A 13,926-nucleotide genomic window follows, 5' to 3' on the forward strand; every position below is an offset into this window, starting at 1 on the left:
AATGATTTAACTTTTTCTTTTTTCTTTTTAGACTAAAATTCTCGGTGTTTTCTTTATTTCGTCTCAAGAGTTCCTGTCCAATGCATACGTTTTGGCTGTCCTCTTATTTTTTGCCCTACTGTTGCAAAGGACATTTCTCCAAGCATCATACTATGTTGCTATTGAAACGGGAATCAACTTGAGAGGTGCAATACAGGTAGCCAATATCTGTTAACCTGTTTTCATGCAATCATATATTGTATATTTGTAAATATATATTATAACTGTAGTAGTTAAGGTCAGTTAGGGCAACTGAAAGAATTATCTCCTGAAATAAATTGAATGTAGCCATTGCTCTTAAAAGATAGCTTAAATTTCAACTGAGATTCTCTTTTTAATCTATATCTCATGATATTTTAATAACCATTTATTATATTTGGCAGCATATCTATAAATACATTTTGGACATAAGGATAGATTGTATTTATAAAGCATGGGGTAGATGGGCTGTGCCACCAAGTGACTAGGTGCTGCAAAGTCTGTAATTACTGAACTTAAGATCAGTAAAATGGAGGCCTTAATTACTGACTAACTGTGAATGACAAATCAAAGTTTTATATAGTATACAAAGCTCTGTGCCTGAAAGATGAGTAAGTGAGAGAATTAGGAGTTAAATTACAATGTGATACTTCCAATTGCACTGGCTCCTATCTGTTCTTTGACATCTCAAAAGCCAACCCTATAAGTTACAGTGTTTATCCACTGAACTTTGGAGACCCTCTGAGTGCCTTGATATAGGTGGAGGCTTTCAGTAGCAGCATAATTATTTAATCCTCTTTTGATCGTGCTCTTGGAAGCAGTTGTCAGCTGCCAGACTTCTGGATTACACCCATTGGTTTTCTCTTAGTAGAGTGAAGTAGAAAATACCTAAAGAAATAAAAACTTGACTTAAAATATAGATGGCACAAAACGTATCAAGCAGAGGCACTACGGCTGGCTGAAAAATAGGTGGGCTGCGGCAACTAGAAAATGGTAAAGGGGGAATTGCAAGAAAATAATGGTACATTGCCATCCATGTTGTTTAAGAAAATCTTCATTCTGTGCAGTCAGGTATTATGCAGAAACTCAAATAACATCAACAGTCATAGTGTTCAAACTGGAAAATTTTTAGCCATCATTTGAAGCGGCATAGTTAACGTTGATGGCAGTTTCCCCAACAGTGTTTAATGAGAAATACTTAAATTATTCAGTTTCTTTACAGCTTTTGTCTCTTTATTCCCCTGTATAAATCTACACCCGTTCCACATGCCCAGTATGACTTCATGCTTCATGATGGATAGTTGGCATGTGATCAGAAGGCATTTTCCGAGTCAAGGTGCCTTCTATCAGTGAAATCTCATGACTGTAAAGCATGATTGAGCAGCCTTGTAGCTAAAAAGCTGCTAAAAGGACCCTTTTGTTATTGTGTAGTAAGTTGTTTTTTTTTTTATTTATACATGGTGCCTGGTTTTATAGCAAGGTAACTCACTGAGTATAGAATCATACCTGTTACATTATTTGCTTGTGACTTAATGTTTGCTATGGGGCTAGGCTTTTTAGACAAAATATAAGAATTTTCTCAGCTCTAAAGCAGGAATATAGTTTCATTCTCTGGGGATTTTGGTTCCCTTGACATGCTGGATGGTGCCTGTGATTTAATTGGAATTAGAAATCTTATTTTATTTCTGTATACTAACAATATTTCATCTATCTTCCAGACAAAAATATACAATAAGATTATGCAGCTTTCAACTTCTAACATGTCTATGGGGGAGATGACTGCAGGCCAGATCTGTAATTTGGTTGCCATAGACACAAACCAGTTGATGTGGTTCTTTTTCCTCTGCCCTAACCTTTGGGCTATGCCAGTTCAGGTAAAGAGAACAAGAATGTCTTTCAGTTATTACTGTACATCAATTTGTAATTATTATTTGCTTTTGAATTTGAAATTGGAATGTAAAAGTCTTCAGGCTATTGATATCGACAAATGTTATGTGTACTGTAATCCATATCTGACAGGACTATAGGCATTTAAGATTTGATTAGGATTCTCGTCTTGTCTGCTGACAAGTATGCTTTTGTAACAAGAATTTATAAGGTGCAGTAGCTTATTTTATTCTTATTCTGTTGTTTATTATGTCAGGGGAGTTAACTGGGATATATTGCAATCATTCACCTTCTGAATCCCAGCAGAAGAGGCAAGAAAGAGAAGCAGCAGCTGATTCCAAAATATGATCACGTAGAAATGAACCTTTGGGCATCCCTTATAACTCTTACTGCTTCACTGATGACAAATTGTAGCATATGAAATTCCACAGGCTAATGTGTTACATGAAATGGTTTTCCTATTTTATCTCTCTAATGTCTTTGACAACCTGTATTTAACTCTCCCCACCCACGCCTTCAATCTCCTTTCGCACGTGCATGGTGTGGGGCAGATCAGTGTTCTCAGTGCCACTGTCACTTGGTGATATCCTGTAGCATGTATAATTCCCAAAGTACAACTGTGACATCGTGAAGTCTTTAAGATGAGGAGAGCAGTGCAAATTATACTTATGTGATCAGTTTAAACTGATCTAAATCTTTTCCTTTACTGAAACAGGGGCTCATATACTGTGTCTAACACAGGAGCATTTTTACCTCCTTCCTTGTTTCAGCTCTGTGAGGTTGTACATCAAGGCATGTAAGCTAGTAGATCAGAACCACCAGTGTCAAAGCACAGTCTTTTTTTTCTGTGGGTGGTATATGCACTGCAAAATACAGATTAGTAAGTCACACTGGTTGCAAAGTTCTCCAACACATGCTTTTGCAGCGTTCATTCATTACCATGTTCTATGAGGCAGTGAAGGTAATTACTGGATACTTGAGATATGGTCAATACGAAGTTGAACAAACTTCATTATAATTTAAAATGGATTTTTGTTTTATGGCTCTTAACCAAACAACCAGCATTTCAACAACCAGTGTGGATTTTTAATACTTTTTGACTAGAAGACCTACTTGTTTGTAACAAGTTGGGTTTTCTGTTCAGTTCAGATAAAGTAAGTCTCATCTTTCCTGTAACTGGAGTCAACAGGAGCTTTACCACTGCCTTAAGGTACTGTTTGAAAGCCACTGAAATCAATGAAAGGAAGCTGGAGGATGCTTACTACTTGAAAGAAATGCTCACTAGATTTGACTCAAACCCTGGAAGCAAAAGGAGCCCCCCGTAAAGGCTTTTTCACCTTTCATTTTATAAGCACTCGTGTTTGATTCCATTGTGATTATTTAAAACAATCTTGTATTCTTATATCTTTGGCTTATTGGCAGAGACAGTTTATAGCACTAGTGAAACGATAACTTGTCACTTTCAAAACTGGCTGCAAAGCAATTTCTGCTTAAAAGTGTTTGCTGTCGTCAATAAAATAATCACTGGTCCGTGAATTTCTTTTATTTTTAAAAATAATCAGAGGTATCAATGAGTCTCTAGTTCATGATGTATATCTCTGGGAGATAAGAGCTTTGGGATTTTGATGAAAGCTAAGCAAAGCATTTCATGACACAACTGTTAAAAATATGATTGTTACCTTCTCAGCAATACTAAGGAGAGCCTTCCAGTCTGACAGATGCTGTCCTCTAGCAGTTCACGTTTCCTCTTATGTTTATTCTCAGCCTTTTAGTGTGTGTATGGCAAGTCTAGAAGCATTTGCATTAACATGTACAGATTTGAGTACTTTTCAAATACTTTTCAAAGACTTCTATCCATGTACTTCTATTGAGAATATATTCTTGTTCCTCCCATGAAAAATATATTGTCCTAGCGGAAAGCCTTCTTAACACAGAATAAATATAATTAAATATAATTAATATAAAAGAGAAAATTGAACTGGGGTCATGTTTAATCAATTGGAAACATATAATTTTTGTTGCAAGGGATTGACCCTTTCAGTGGCCAAGTTAGAGGAAAAAATAAATCGAGAGCTAACAACTCCCTCTATATCCAGTAGCTAGAGTAGTTTTCCCCTTGTTTGTAAGAAACTGAGCTTCTGTTTCTATAACTAGTGTGTCCCACAATGACCTTGACAGTCAACCAGTAATGGGGTAGCAGTAAATCAAGAAGTCATTCTTCTGTGTAGACTTCGTATTTTTGACTGTCTGTTAACTGTATGCTATTGGATGCTTTTCTGTAATGTGAGTGCCTAGTTGTCTGCCCTTGGAGAGTCAGTGGGGAATAAATATCTTGACCTCTAAAGACAATTCATGTTCTGGTGAGGAGCTCTTCCAGGACTGTCTGGTGAAGTCCTTGCATGTGTTTGTTGGTTTCACGCACTCATGAAATCCCTAACTACAGATTATTTGCTCACTCATCACACAAAGATTTTTAAACAATCATTTAACCATTACTCTTACCAGATTTGTACACTATATATATAATAGAACATTATTTCTGTGATGGAGTGTATTTCCTAATTAAATACTGTGACTCATTTTAAGATTTGCATTTAGTTCATCTGCAGATAGGCATCAAAAGATTATTAAGAAAAATAACTTATTTTTTCTCTGTGCACCTTGAATTCATGGAAGTGTTGATATGAAAGTGGGTGAAGTTTGTACATTGTTTTTCTCAGTGGAAGCACCTATTTCACGTGAATATATATGGGAAACGATCGGCTTATGACTGCTGAACTTTGGAATGATGGAAAACAGTGTTTCCACCTGGGTTATATGAGTATGTGAATGTAGTAGGAGTCACAGATAATGCTTTAAGGAAAATTTCAAATTATTATTTTTAATTAATGGAATGATGTATTCAATTAAATATCTATTACTGTGTCCTGTGATCTGACTAATTTATTAGCTATTACCACATTTTATATAATAGTGTCCATTCAGGAGTCAGACATTAGAGTAGTGGTAGTTAATGTGAGCAGCTTGTGCATCTCTTTCCAGATAGCAAGGCTCTAGCTTGCTCTCTAAATTCTTATTTATCCAAAGTCAACTTTTTCAACCTTGTTTTAGCATTCATTGCCTGTCTGGTTCTATGCATCCTTAAAACAATTTATGTGATGTTTGTTAATGTTTATCTGAATTGGAAGTTCTGATTAATATGACTATGATGTTACTTTTTTGGGCACTCCTCAGCAATAATGTCATGAATGTTGAAGACAGTTGGCATTTAAAATATATCAGTTGCATTTTAATGGTATTGCATACTAGTTTCTGCAGTAAGCAAGGAATCATTCTTTCATAGAATCACAGAACCACCAAGGTTGGAAAAGACCTACAAGATCATCCCATCCAACTGTCCTTCTTTGTAGAATTCTCATGTGTTGTAGATTAGTGGGTTCTAATCATATTGGAAAAGGTAGATTCTTCCCTTGGTGTAAAAAGGCTTAAATGCCAAAGAAGGATGCTGTGTCATCTGGTCAATTAAGAATACTTAATAATAAATGTGAATGGAGTAGCTTGATGTATTACTTAGAAGCATTTTCAAGTAACTTTTATGTTTTATTTAAAATTATCTTATTAATGTTCTTATTTATAATAAAATTATTTTAAATAGCTTTGGGAGTTGTAAAGGATCTACAAATCTGTATGTCTTTTTCTACTGTTCATCATAGAAAGTCCACAGAAGATAAAAATACATGGCTTCCTAGAGTTTTCTAATTGTCTTGCAGTATGTGATTAAAATCACAGAATCCACAAGCAGGGGAGGACTACCCTAGGCATATTTGACCCTCTGGTAATATTTTGGCAGATCAAACTGTACTGTGACAGTGGTACAGAATGTAGAACTTGTGGGGGTAGGACTGGCTGCAGCGGTGGTGGTTTTGAGAGTGCTGCCTGGTGATTGATGGTTGTGGTATGTACCCAAAATGAAGTTAACCCAAGTCTTTCACTCACTTTCTTTTCTTCCCAATAGATAATCGTAGGAATTCTTCTCCTCTACTACCTTCTAGGAATCAGTGCCTTAATTGGAGCAGCTGTAATCATAGTACTCGCTCCTGTTCAGTACTTTGTAGCAACAAAGCTCTCACAGGCCCAGAGAAGCACACTGGTAAGTGTCTTCACATTGCATAGGATATTAGTATCAACTCTGGTCCTTATGCCTTGGCCTGTGTTTAGAATTACAAAGCTAATGGTGTGAAATTAACCAGGAACGATGGCTGTAACTTAGTTAACTAACAGTACCAGCTCCCACAGCATGTTCCTTAACTGGGGAGTTTGGAGGTCTGCTTAGTCATGGTCTGTTTCTTGGTTCTTCTCTTGTCTGAAATGCTTGTATTGCTGCTGAGAAAGTTGCCTTGTCCACCTGCTCTGAACGTTTTTCCCATGTTTGACCACTGTTGCAATGTCAAGGAAGCCTTATGAACCTCTAATGATGCTGGACAGCACGATTTGCTTGTTGAAATCTTAGGCAACTGATACAAATTATGAATAGTGAGAAACTTATGTACCTTCTTGTGAGGAAAGTAATGCCTTCTCATCAACAGTGTACACCTTTCTAGTAATGCAGACAGCATTCATCCCTGCAGAGAGCCATCCAAGCAGAGAGTCAGCATCACCTAGAAAGTTTTGCAGATGGGAGAAGAGTATTTTGTGATTGGACTGTCTGTACTGTGCAGTGAAGTGCAGCACAGAGATCACCGAGTTAGCCTGAAAACCAGAAGCGGATTAACTACAAGTGCACTGTAGTGCCAAAGCCACGTGGCCTGCTCAGAGTCAAGGCTCCCTGCAGAATCACAGCTTCTTTCTAATGCAGGCTGGCTAGAAACCTGGTGCCATTGTTTCCACTTCATGGTGATTTGGCAGAGCAGTGTGCCCAGCTGTAGCTTGTCTGCTTGTTCTGATCTCCTCTGTATGTATTCAGAGTGCCTGCTGAAAATCCAGCCGATGTGCTTGGCAGTTGAAGTCATGAGAGGCTGCCTTGCAAGTGATTAGAAAGCTTTCAGAAGAGTAAAATTTTCAGTACAAGGTGTGTGAACTAGGAGTACAAACCAATTGGCTTTTCATTCAGGCTCTCACCTTTGCAAGGTGAGATTTGCTGTAGGAATCTCACCTTTGCAAAGAACAACAAAACATCTAAATGAACAGAGTGCATCCATGGAAATAGCAAACAGTAGAGAATTCTTGACTGATTACAAGAGACTGTGTACAGTTTTTGTGGCTTTTGTGTTTAAGGGACAGATGTTTTAATTATACTCTTGAAGTAAGCATGTATGCGATGTTGCAGGAGTACTCCAACGAGAGACTGAAGAAGACAAATGAGATGCTTCGAGGCATTAAGCTCCTCAAACTCTATGCTTGGGAACACATCTTTCACAGCAGTGTGGAGGAAACCAGACAAAAAGAAATGACTAGCCTCAAGTCTTTTGCCCTTTATACCTCCATATCCAGTAAGTCTTCTCCTACGTTCTTAATCCACTGTTCAGCTAAAGGACTACTGTATTATTAGCTGTTAATGAGTTTACCCTGTCTCTGTTGAGATAGTTTCAGTTGCTTTAGGCTCTTATCCCATACTTCTCACTTTCTATTCAGTCAGACGTTCCATTTCTTTAAGTAGAATTTTGCCTGTACAGGAAATAAACCTAAAAGGGAAAGTCAAATCAAAGCTTCAGAGCATTAGCTTTTCTGAAGAAAAGCTTTTAAGGAAGAAGCATTTCACAGGCTAGCTCGGGCCAGTAATATTCTTTCTTATAACATAACATTCAGATAGAAGCCTTGGTTGATGTTTTGTTTTTTTTCCCCTCCTGCACAATCCAATGTATCATGTGATAGAAAATGTCTTTGTGTTGAAGCTTTAACAGATGGTCAAATCATACTGAAGACAAACACTGTTACAGGACAGGGAGAACAGGTTCACTGTTTGCATTTTAGTAACTCAAGGCCCATCTGAAATCAAAGCTCTACAATGCTTGGATACTGTTAGAACCTCTATCATTCTCCTGAGGATATTCTTAATCAAAGTGGTAAGCCTGACAAAACTGGTGTCATTATGCCTACCCAAATGGCATAAACCATCTAGTTCAACTTGCTGTCACGTTTGTGAGGAAGCATGAGGTCTTGTGCAGGTTCCCATCTGAAGCAGCCAGCCTACATGGCAGCCCCAGTGGTATGACCTGCACAGCCTTTGCTGGATCTCCCTTCCTTGCACTTGAAGCAGTCAAACTCCTTGCCAGACCTCATAACCACCTCAGTCTTCCTGCAGGCGTCCAGTGCCTGAACTATATGTGAACTGAGTGTGCTTTAAAATCCATAGATTGCTCATCTCATCTAGATGGCAAAGCTGGGTTCTGTGCAACTGAAGAGATTAGTTTTGTGGTAACTGGAGAAATAAACTGAAGGTATTCAGAAGAATTCTGTGTGTAGATAATTGTGTGTTTTTCCTTTTTCAAACAGAAAATATCGTTAGCAATCAGCTGGTGGTATTTCAACATTTACCTTGTCTGAATGGAAATTGTCTAAACATTTCTACCTGTTTTCCTTCACAGTCTTTATGAATGCAGCAATACCGATTGCAGCTGTACTTATAGTAAGTATAGACTTCTCTAAGTTATGTTAATCACAACCACGTTTTCAATTGTCAGTGATACAGAGACGAGGAAGAAGGAAAAGATGTAAACCTGCTATGTATTTGCAGTTCCACTGGGAGAGAATGCAAAATGTTCTCTTGACATCTGTGACTAGAGGCAACAAGGAGTATGCAGCACTCCAAACAGTTAAGAGGATATAAATAATGATTCTTGAATAAGAGATAGTAAATGAATGCTTGTGCAATTTGAAGTCTTTGTGCTTTTTCCTTCTTTATGCCAAATACTGATGGTAATGTCTGTATTTTATAGACATTTGTGGTCCATGCTCATCTGACAACAAAGGCAGACTTCTCTCCATCTGTGGCATTTGCCTCCATTTCCCTGTTTCACATTCTTGTGTCTCCGTTGTTCCTGCTCTCCAGTGTGGTTAGATCCACTGTCAAAGCATTAGTAAGGTGAGAACTGTAAAATGAATATCTTCGCTCCTGCTTCTTGAACTACAGCTCATTTTGCAACTTTCATTTTAGAAATAATGCTCTGATTATTTCTCAGTGATCACTGTAAGTTGCTCCCTTACCTTGTGCATTGCATAACACCCTGGGCTGCAGCATTCAGGCCAAGTGCTTCACTGATACAGTTGCCACAAGCAATGTTTTGTGGTCTGCTGCTACTACCTTATTATGTGGAATGGGTTGAGCTGTGTTAGTACCTCATGTGATGTATATGTGGTCAGAAGAAAGGAGGTGAAAACTTACTGAAGGTGTGGTTCTGTCAGCCACCCAAATGATTCCTCCTGCGTGAAGCATGTAGAAGATGATCACAGAAGAACCCGTATTTCAGCGTGTGTCACTCCAGTTTTGCTCTCCTGCTGCCTTTGCATGTTGGTAGCCTGTTAATAGAGAGTTAGGCTTTAAACAAGCAAACCATAACACCGTAGACATAAAAATTGCAATTTTAGCTGTGAGAGTAAGTAAATGATGGAATGTCTGCTCTAGGCTGGATTAATTTTGACCTTCTTATGAAATCGTTAGCTTGAGCATTCAAAATCTGAAATAATTACCAGTACTCAAGTCTTTTTGTCAGTAAAACCAGTGTTCACTGGGAGTTTTTCTTTGAATATCAACAGCTTTGTGTTTGAAACAACAAAATAAACCAACCCCGCTCCTTATATTCGTCATATTCAGTGTAACTCGACCCAACTTAAAGGTGAGAAAGAGAGTTTGGGCTTCTTGCTTTGTTACACTGCTTTGTGATCTCAAATATAGCTGTCTGAAATCTTGCCTTAAGTATTAGACAGATACCAGCTACCAGCCCTAGCTTCATTGTCTTTGTGCTACTTTGGAAATGGAAAGGAGACTACAGCAGGAAGGTGAGATTGCCCTCACTGTTTCAAAATACCCTGACGGTGCAAAGTCACAGCTGTCTCCACTCCCCTAACAAGTGTGAAATCTGAGAGCATCGGCAGCTGGCATGAAGTGTTTTGCAGGCACAGTGGTAGCCCCCAGAGCTGTGGCAAGTTGTCATACTAAGAGTGCAGGCAGCTAAGTGTCTGAGGACTCATGCTGGTGATGGTCATTTATTTTGATTTGTTTTTGTCATAGAGTTCTGTGCATGGTAATGCCACAATATCAGTGCTAAAATGATTAGTGTCAGCAAGTGTTAACTGCTAGCCAAGAGTTCATGAGTGACTTTTTAGTTATCTTTTTGTTGGCAGGCTATTGCCCTGCCATTTTACAGTGTGGGCATGAGGCCCCACTTAAAACTGTGGAGCAAAGCTGGCAGGAACCCTGTCTTCCTGGCTGTCTGTATCTCAGTGGCTCACTTTGTGCTACACAGTGCATTGCTCACTAGTGCTACAGGTGCTGCTCTGGATGTGTCTTCTACGGTCCCCAACAGTCAGTGCAGTTCCTTGGAAGCAAATGCTGGATATTTTCATCCCACACAAACACGCACTTGCTTAAATATCTTGGTAAAACACATGCTGGAAAGTTGTGTTTGTACTAATCAAACACAACTAATGTTTACTTGCTGTAACTGCCTTGCTGCTAGTAAGTGGCTGATCAATAAGATCAGATAAAGGTAATTGACTTCACGAAGCTATTACTTAACTTTCGTTAGGCTCAGATATTCTAATTGTGTTTAGCCAGTGTACAAGACAGCTTGTCCCGCAGTGGCAGAAAGGAATTGGCTGAGTGATGCAGAAGATGATCCAGAAGTGGGACAAGCCTGTAAAATGATATTAAGCATGTGTTACTGGCTTTGTATCTTGGGCACTTCACAGTCACTGCTTTATTAACATTGGCTAGAATCTCTAATGCCAGATGCTCTTAAAGACAAGAATCTTCACAAATGAGCTTGCACCTATGTAATGTGATAAAAAGATACCGGCCTAATTGCAAAACATCATCATGGATTGTCACTGACACTCGGAACGACTGTGTGATTCACTGCAGTGGTACAAGAGATCTAAAGCTTATGTTCCGTGTAAGGCTACTGCAAAATTCTAACAAGTTTATGGGCGAGGGAGTTTACTCCTGGTTGAGAGAGGGAAGTTCTGTAAAGTCTTTAAATTTAAAACAGCCAATTGATTTATTTCTTACGTGTGAAATCTTCAAGGACAGAAAAAGCAGCGTTCTAAGGACAAGTAGCCAGAGTGGCATTATGTATCTTACAGAGTTTAATATGAAACTACTTTTCCAGTCAGCTGTGCAGATAACTGTTTTAATCAATATCTCTGGCTTGGGGCTTAAAAATAAGATTCCCAGTGGAGATATTGGAATTCTGGTGAAATCGCTGTGTCAGTTTGAGCTCTGTAGAGAGCATAATTTATTTACTTTTTATTCTTTAAGAATGTGCTGTGGTGAGGCACCCTGAAGTGCGAGCTGATGCCTCTAACAAAAGATTTGCTCGCAGCTGTTTGTCACTACATTTCTTCAATCATTGTTTTAAAAGTAGCAATACCAGATTTAAGAACAGCATTAGACAGGTTGTTTGCAGAGAAAAATCTTGGTGTTTATAGGCTTCAGCAGCCTTGATATACAAACAGTGAGCAGGGAGAACACCAACAAAACTATCAAATGGTTTAATAAAGACATGGTCTTGTTTGGGTACATGGTGCAAGGATATATTTTTTATCTGCTCTTCCTCCCTTCTTTGTCACAAAGCAGGTAAGCAAGGGCCTTTAGTATCTGCTCTTTTCAACTTCAGAGCAATTATTCAAATGTTAATGGATGCCTGTAAAGAATTCTCCTGCTGCTTAGTCCCAGTTCCATGTAGGTGGTAACTAGACCATCATTTAAAGAAGTTTTAAATGTTCTGTTGAACATCGGGTTCACTGAACAAAAGGGGCAGGGCTGTTCCTAGCCCTGTGTTCTAGAGCTTTGTGCAAATGGAGGTGAACATCTAGAGACAGGCTTCTCATCTCTTCCTTTGAGGCAACAGACCTTCATATTGAGAACCTGTGGCCTAGCATCAGGCCTGATTTTTTTATTATTCCTCTTGTCCCATCCCAATTAGTTCCTCTCCCTCGCTTAAATCTCTTAGATTGTAATACGTGTTGTACCGAAATCCACCTGCTGCATCTCTCAGTCCTCAGATGGATGGCTGCCATTATCCAAGTGAGCAGTTTGGTAGAAAACCTATAGAACCATTTACTCACTAGGCAGTTCCCAGCTGGGCACGATCCCTACTTGCAGGACTGTGCTAATCGTACAGAGAGTCTGACTTAAGTCATTTCATGAGGCCCTTGTCCAAGCACTGTTTTGTCACCATCTGAGTATCTCACAAGGCTCTCAGAAGAAACTAAATCTCCTTTTGAAGAAGGAATCCCCAGTAGAGGAATCCAAAATAAATGCTGATATGTATATTAGATTTGCATGCCAGCAGGTTGGCACATCTCCTTATACGACAGTACAATTAGCCTAAGGCTTAATGTTAGAATCAGTTATTTCATATACACACACACACACACATATGTATGTGTTCTATGGTTGATTTGAGCATATGCTATACAGAGTTCACGATTCCTAGTGTTTGTTTGGAAGAACTGTCTGTGCAACGCTTTGGTAATACAAATGAGAAATTCTGCATCAGTCCATGGCTTCAAAACCAGGTGCTGTTGGGGCTAGTCTCCATCACACCATGTGCCTGAAAAAAATCTTGTGTAACCTCTCTGGTGGCACTGGAAATTGAAAGACCTGAGAAACTGTTGCAGAAACCGCCAAAAAGTCATAGCTCTATAAAACTACCAAGCACATCTCAGCTTTGGTGCAGTAATGTCTCACTGAATGTTTTCATCGGCCTGTAACAAAATGAAAACAAACCACACAACAGACTGTGACTGAGGTACAAAAAGGAATGCTCACTGCAGTGAATGAAAGCTGGAGTTCTGTTTTTATCTTTCAGTGTGCAGAAACTGAGTGAGTTCCTGTCAAGTGATGAGATTGAAGAACATGATAAATGTCCAGAGCTAAGAAGTGCAGATGCTCAGAGCAAATATCAGGCAGTGGTGAGTAATAATGTTTAATTGCAGGTGAAATGACTAGAGTGACTTTTACCCAGAGTAAATTTTTTGCTTTTCTGTCTCCTACTGATTATTACTGCAATTGTAAAGAATTATTTCAGCACCCTCTAAATGTATAGGTCGAAATGTGCTTGCTTGTGCTTAGGGCTGCTTTGCTGATGCTGCCTCCAATTAGTTATTTCTGCCTTTCTGGTTTTTCACAGCCACTCAAAGTGGTTAACCGCAAGAGGCCTGCCAGGGAGGACTGGAACAATTACACCTCTCACACAAGAAGACCAATTAACATCACAGAAGCAGATGATTTTTGTGTAAAGGTGATATGAAGGTCACTGTAATAACACTGTTACTATAGCACATGAATATTCGCTTTTGTACTCCAGTTTCAAATTCAAGATCTGGTCTTTGATTTGAAGCTGTCAGATGCTTGTACTCATACCAGAAATTAACCTGCACCTTTCTATTTTATGCCTTTCAATTTTAACCATTACCTACTGACCTCTATATTGTGATTAATTGTGCATATCCTTCTGAATTTCACTCAGCAAATTTCTATTTGTGATATTTAAAGTCCTCCTTTCATTACAAGAATTTCCCACTTTCTTCAAGGAAAATTAAAATTGTTCATACCAGCTGGAATGCTGATGTTATTGATCAGCTGTAGAAATGACCAGAATTAATAAAAACCCTGATGGATGTGACAGTGTTTATACTGTTTACTTAGGAAGCTGGCTATTACGTTTGCATTTCTGACACAAGAGAATGAGTAATTTTTGTTTAATGGGACTAAGCATAATAATTGGTTAGTGCTTTCAGGGTTTTTTGGAGGCTGCTGTCTTGACGCCCTGATTTCGTGTGGAAATATGGGGGTTGAGG

The 13,926-nt window shown here is 38.7% G+C and overlaps 1 protein-coding gene across 2 annotated transcripts in view; it reads left to right on the forward strand.

The window, feature by feature from the left end:
- ABCC8 (ATP binding cassette subfamily C member 8) overlaps positions 1 to 13,926 on the forward strand; it is a 60,128-nt gene that overhangs the window by 13,250 nt on the left and 32,952 nt on the right. For both annotated transcript variants that reach the window (XM_065755257.1, XM_065755258.1), the window contains exons 7-14: positions 32 to 196; positions 1,737 to 1,892; positions 5,921 to 6,055; positions 7,232 to 7,394; positions 8,490 to 8,530; positions 8,841 to 8,986; positions 12,936 to 13,038; positions 13,257 to 13,367. In XM_065755257.1, the coding sequence (XP_065611329.1) occupies positions 32 to 196; positions 1,737 to 1,892; positions 5,921 to 6,055; positions 7,232 to 7,394; positions 8,490 to 8,530; positions 8,841 to 8,986; positions 12,936 to 13,038; positions 13,257 to 13,367 (1,020 nt within the window). The remainder of the gene's footprint in view (positions 1 to 31; positions 197 to 1,736; positions 1,893 to 5,920; positions 6,056 to 7,231; positions 7,395 to 8,489; positions 8,531 to 8,840; positions 8,987 to 12,935; positions 13,039 to 13,256; positions 13,368 to 13,926) is intronic.

Source organism: Cyrtonyx montezumae, unplaced genomic scaffold, assembly GCF_038088225.1.
Source record: "Cyrtonyx montezumae isolate F1298 unplaced genomic scaffold, pur_monq_1.0 scaffold_10, whole genome shotgun sequence".
Lineage (NCBI taxonomy): Eukaryota > Metazoa > Chordata > Aves > Galliformes > Odontophoridae > Cyrtonyx > Cyrtonyx montezumae.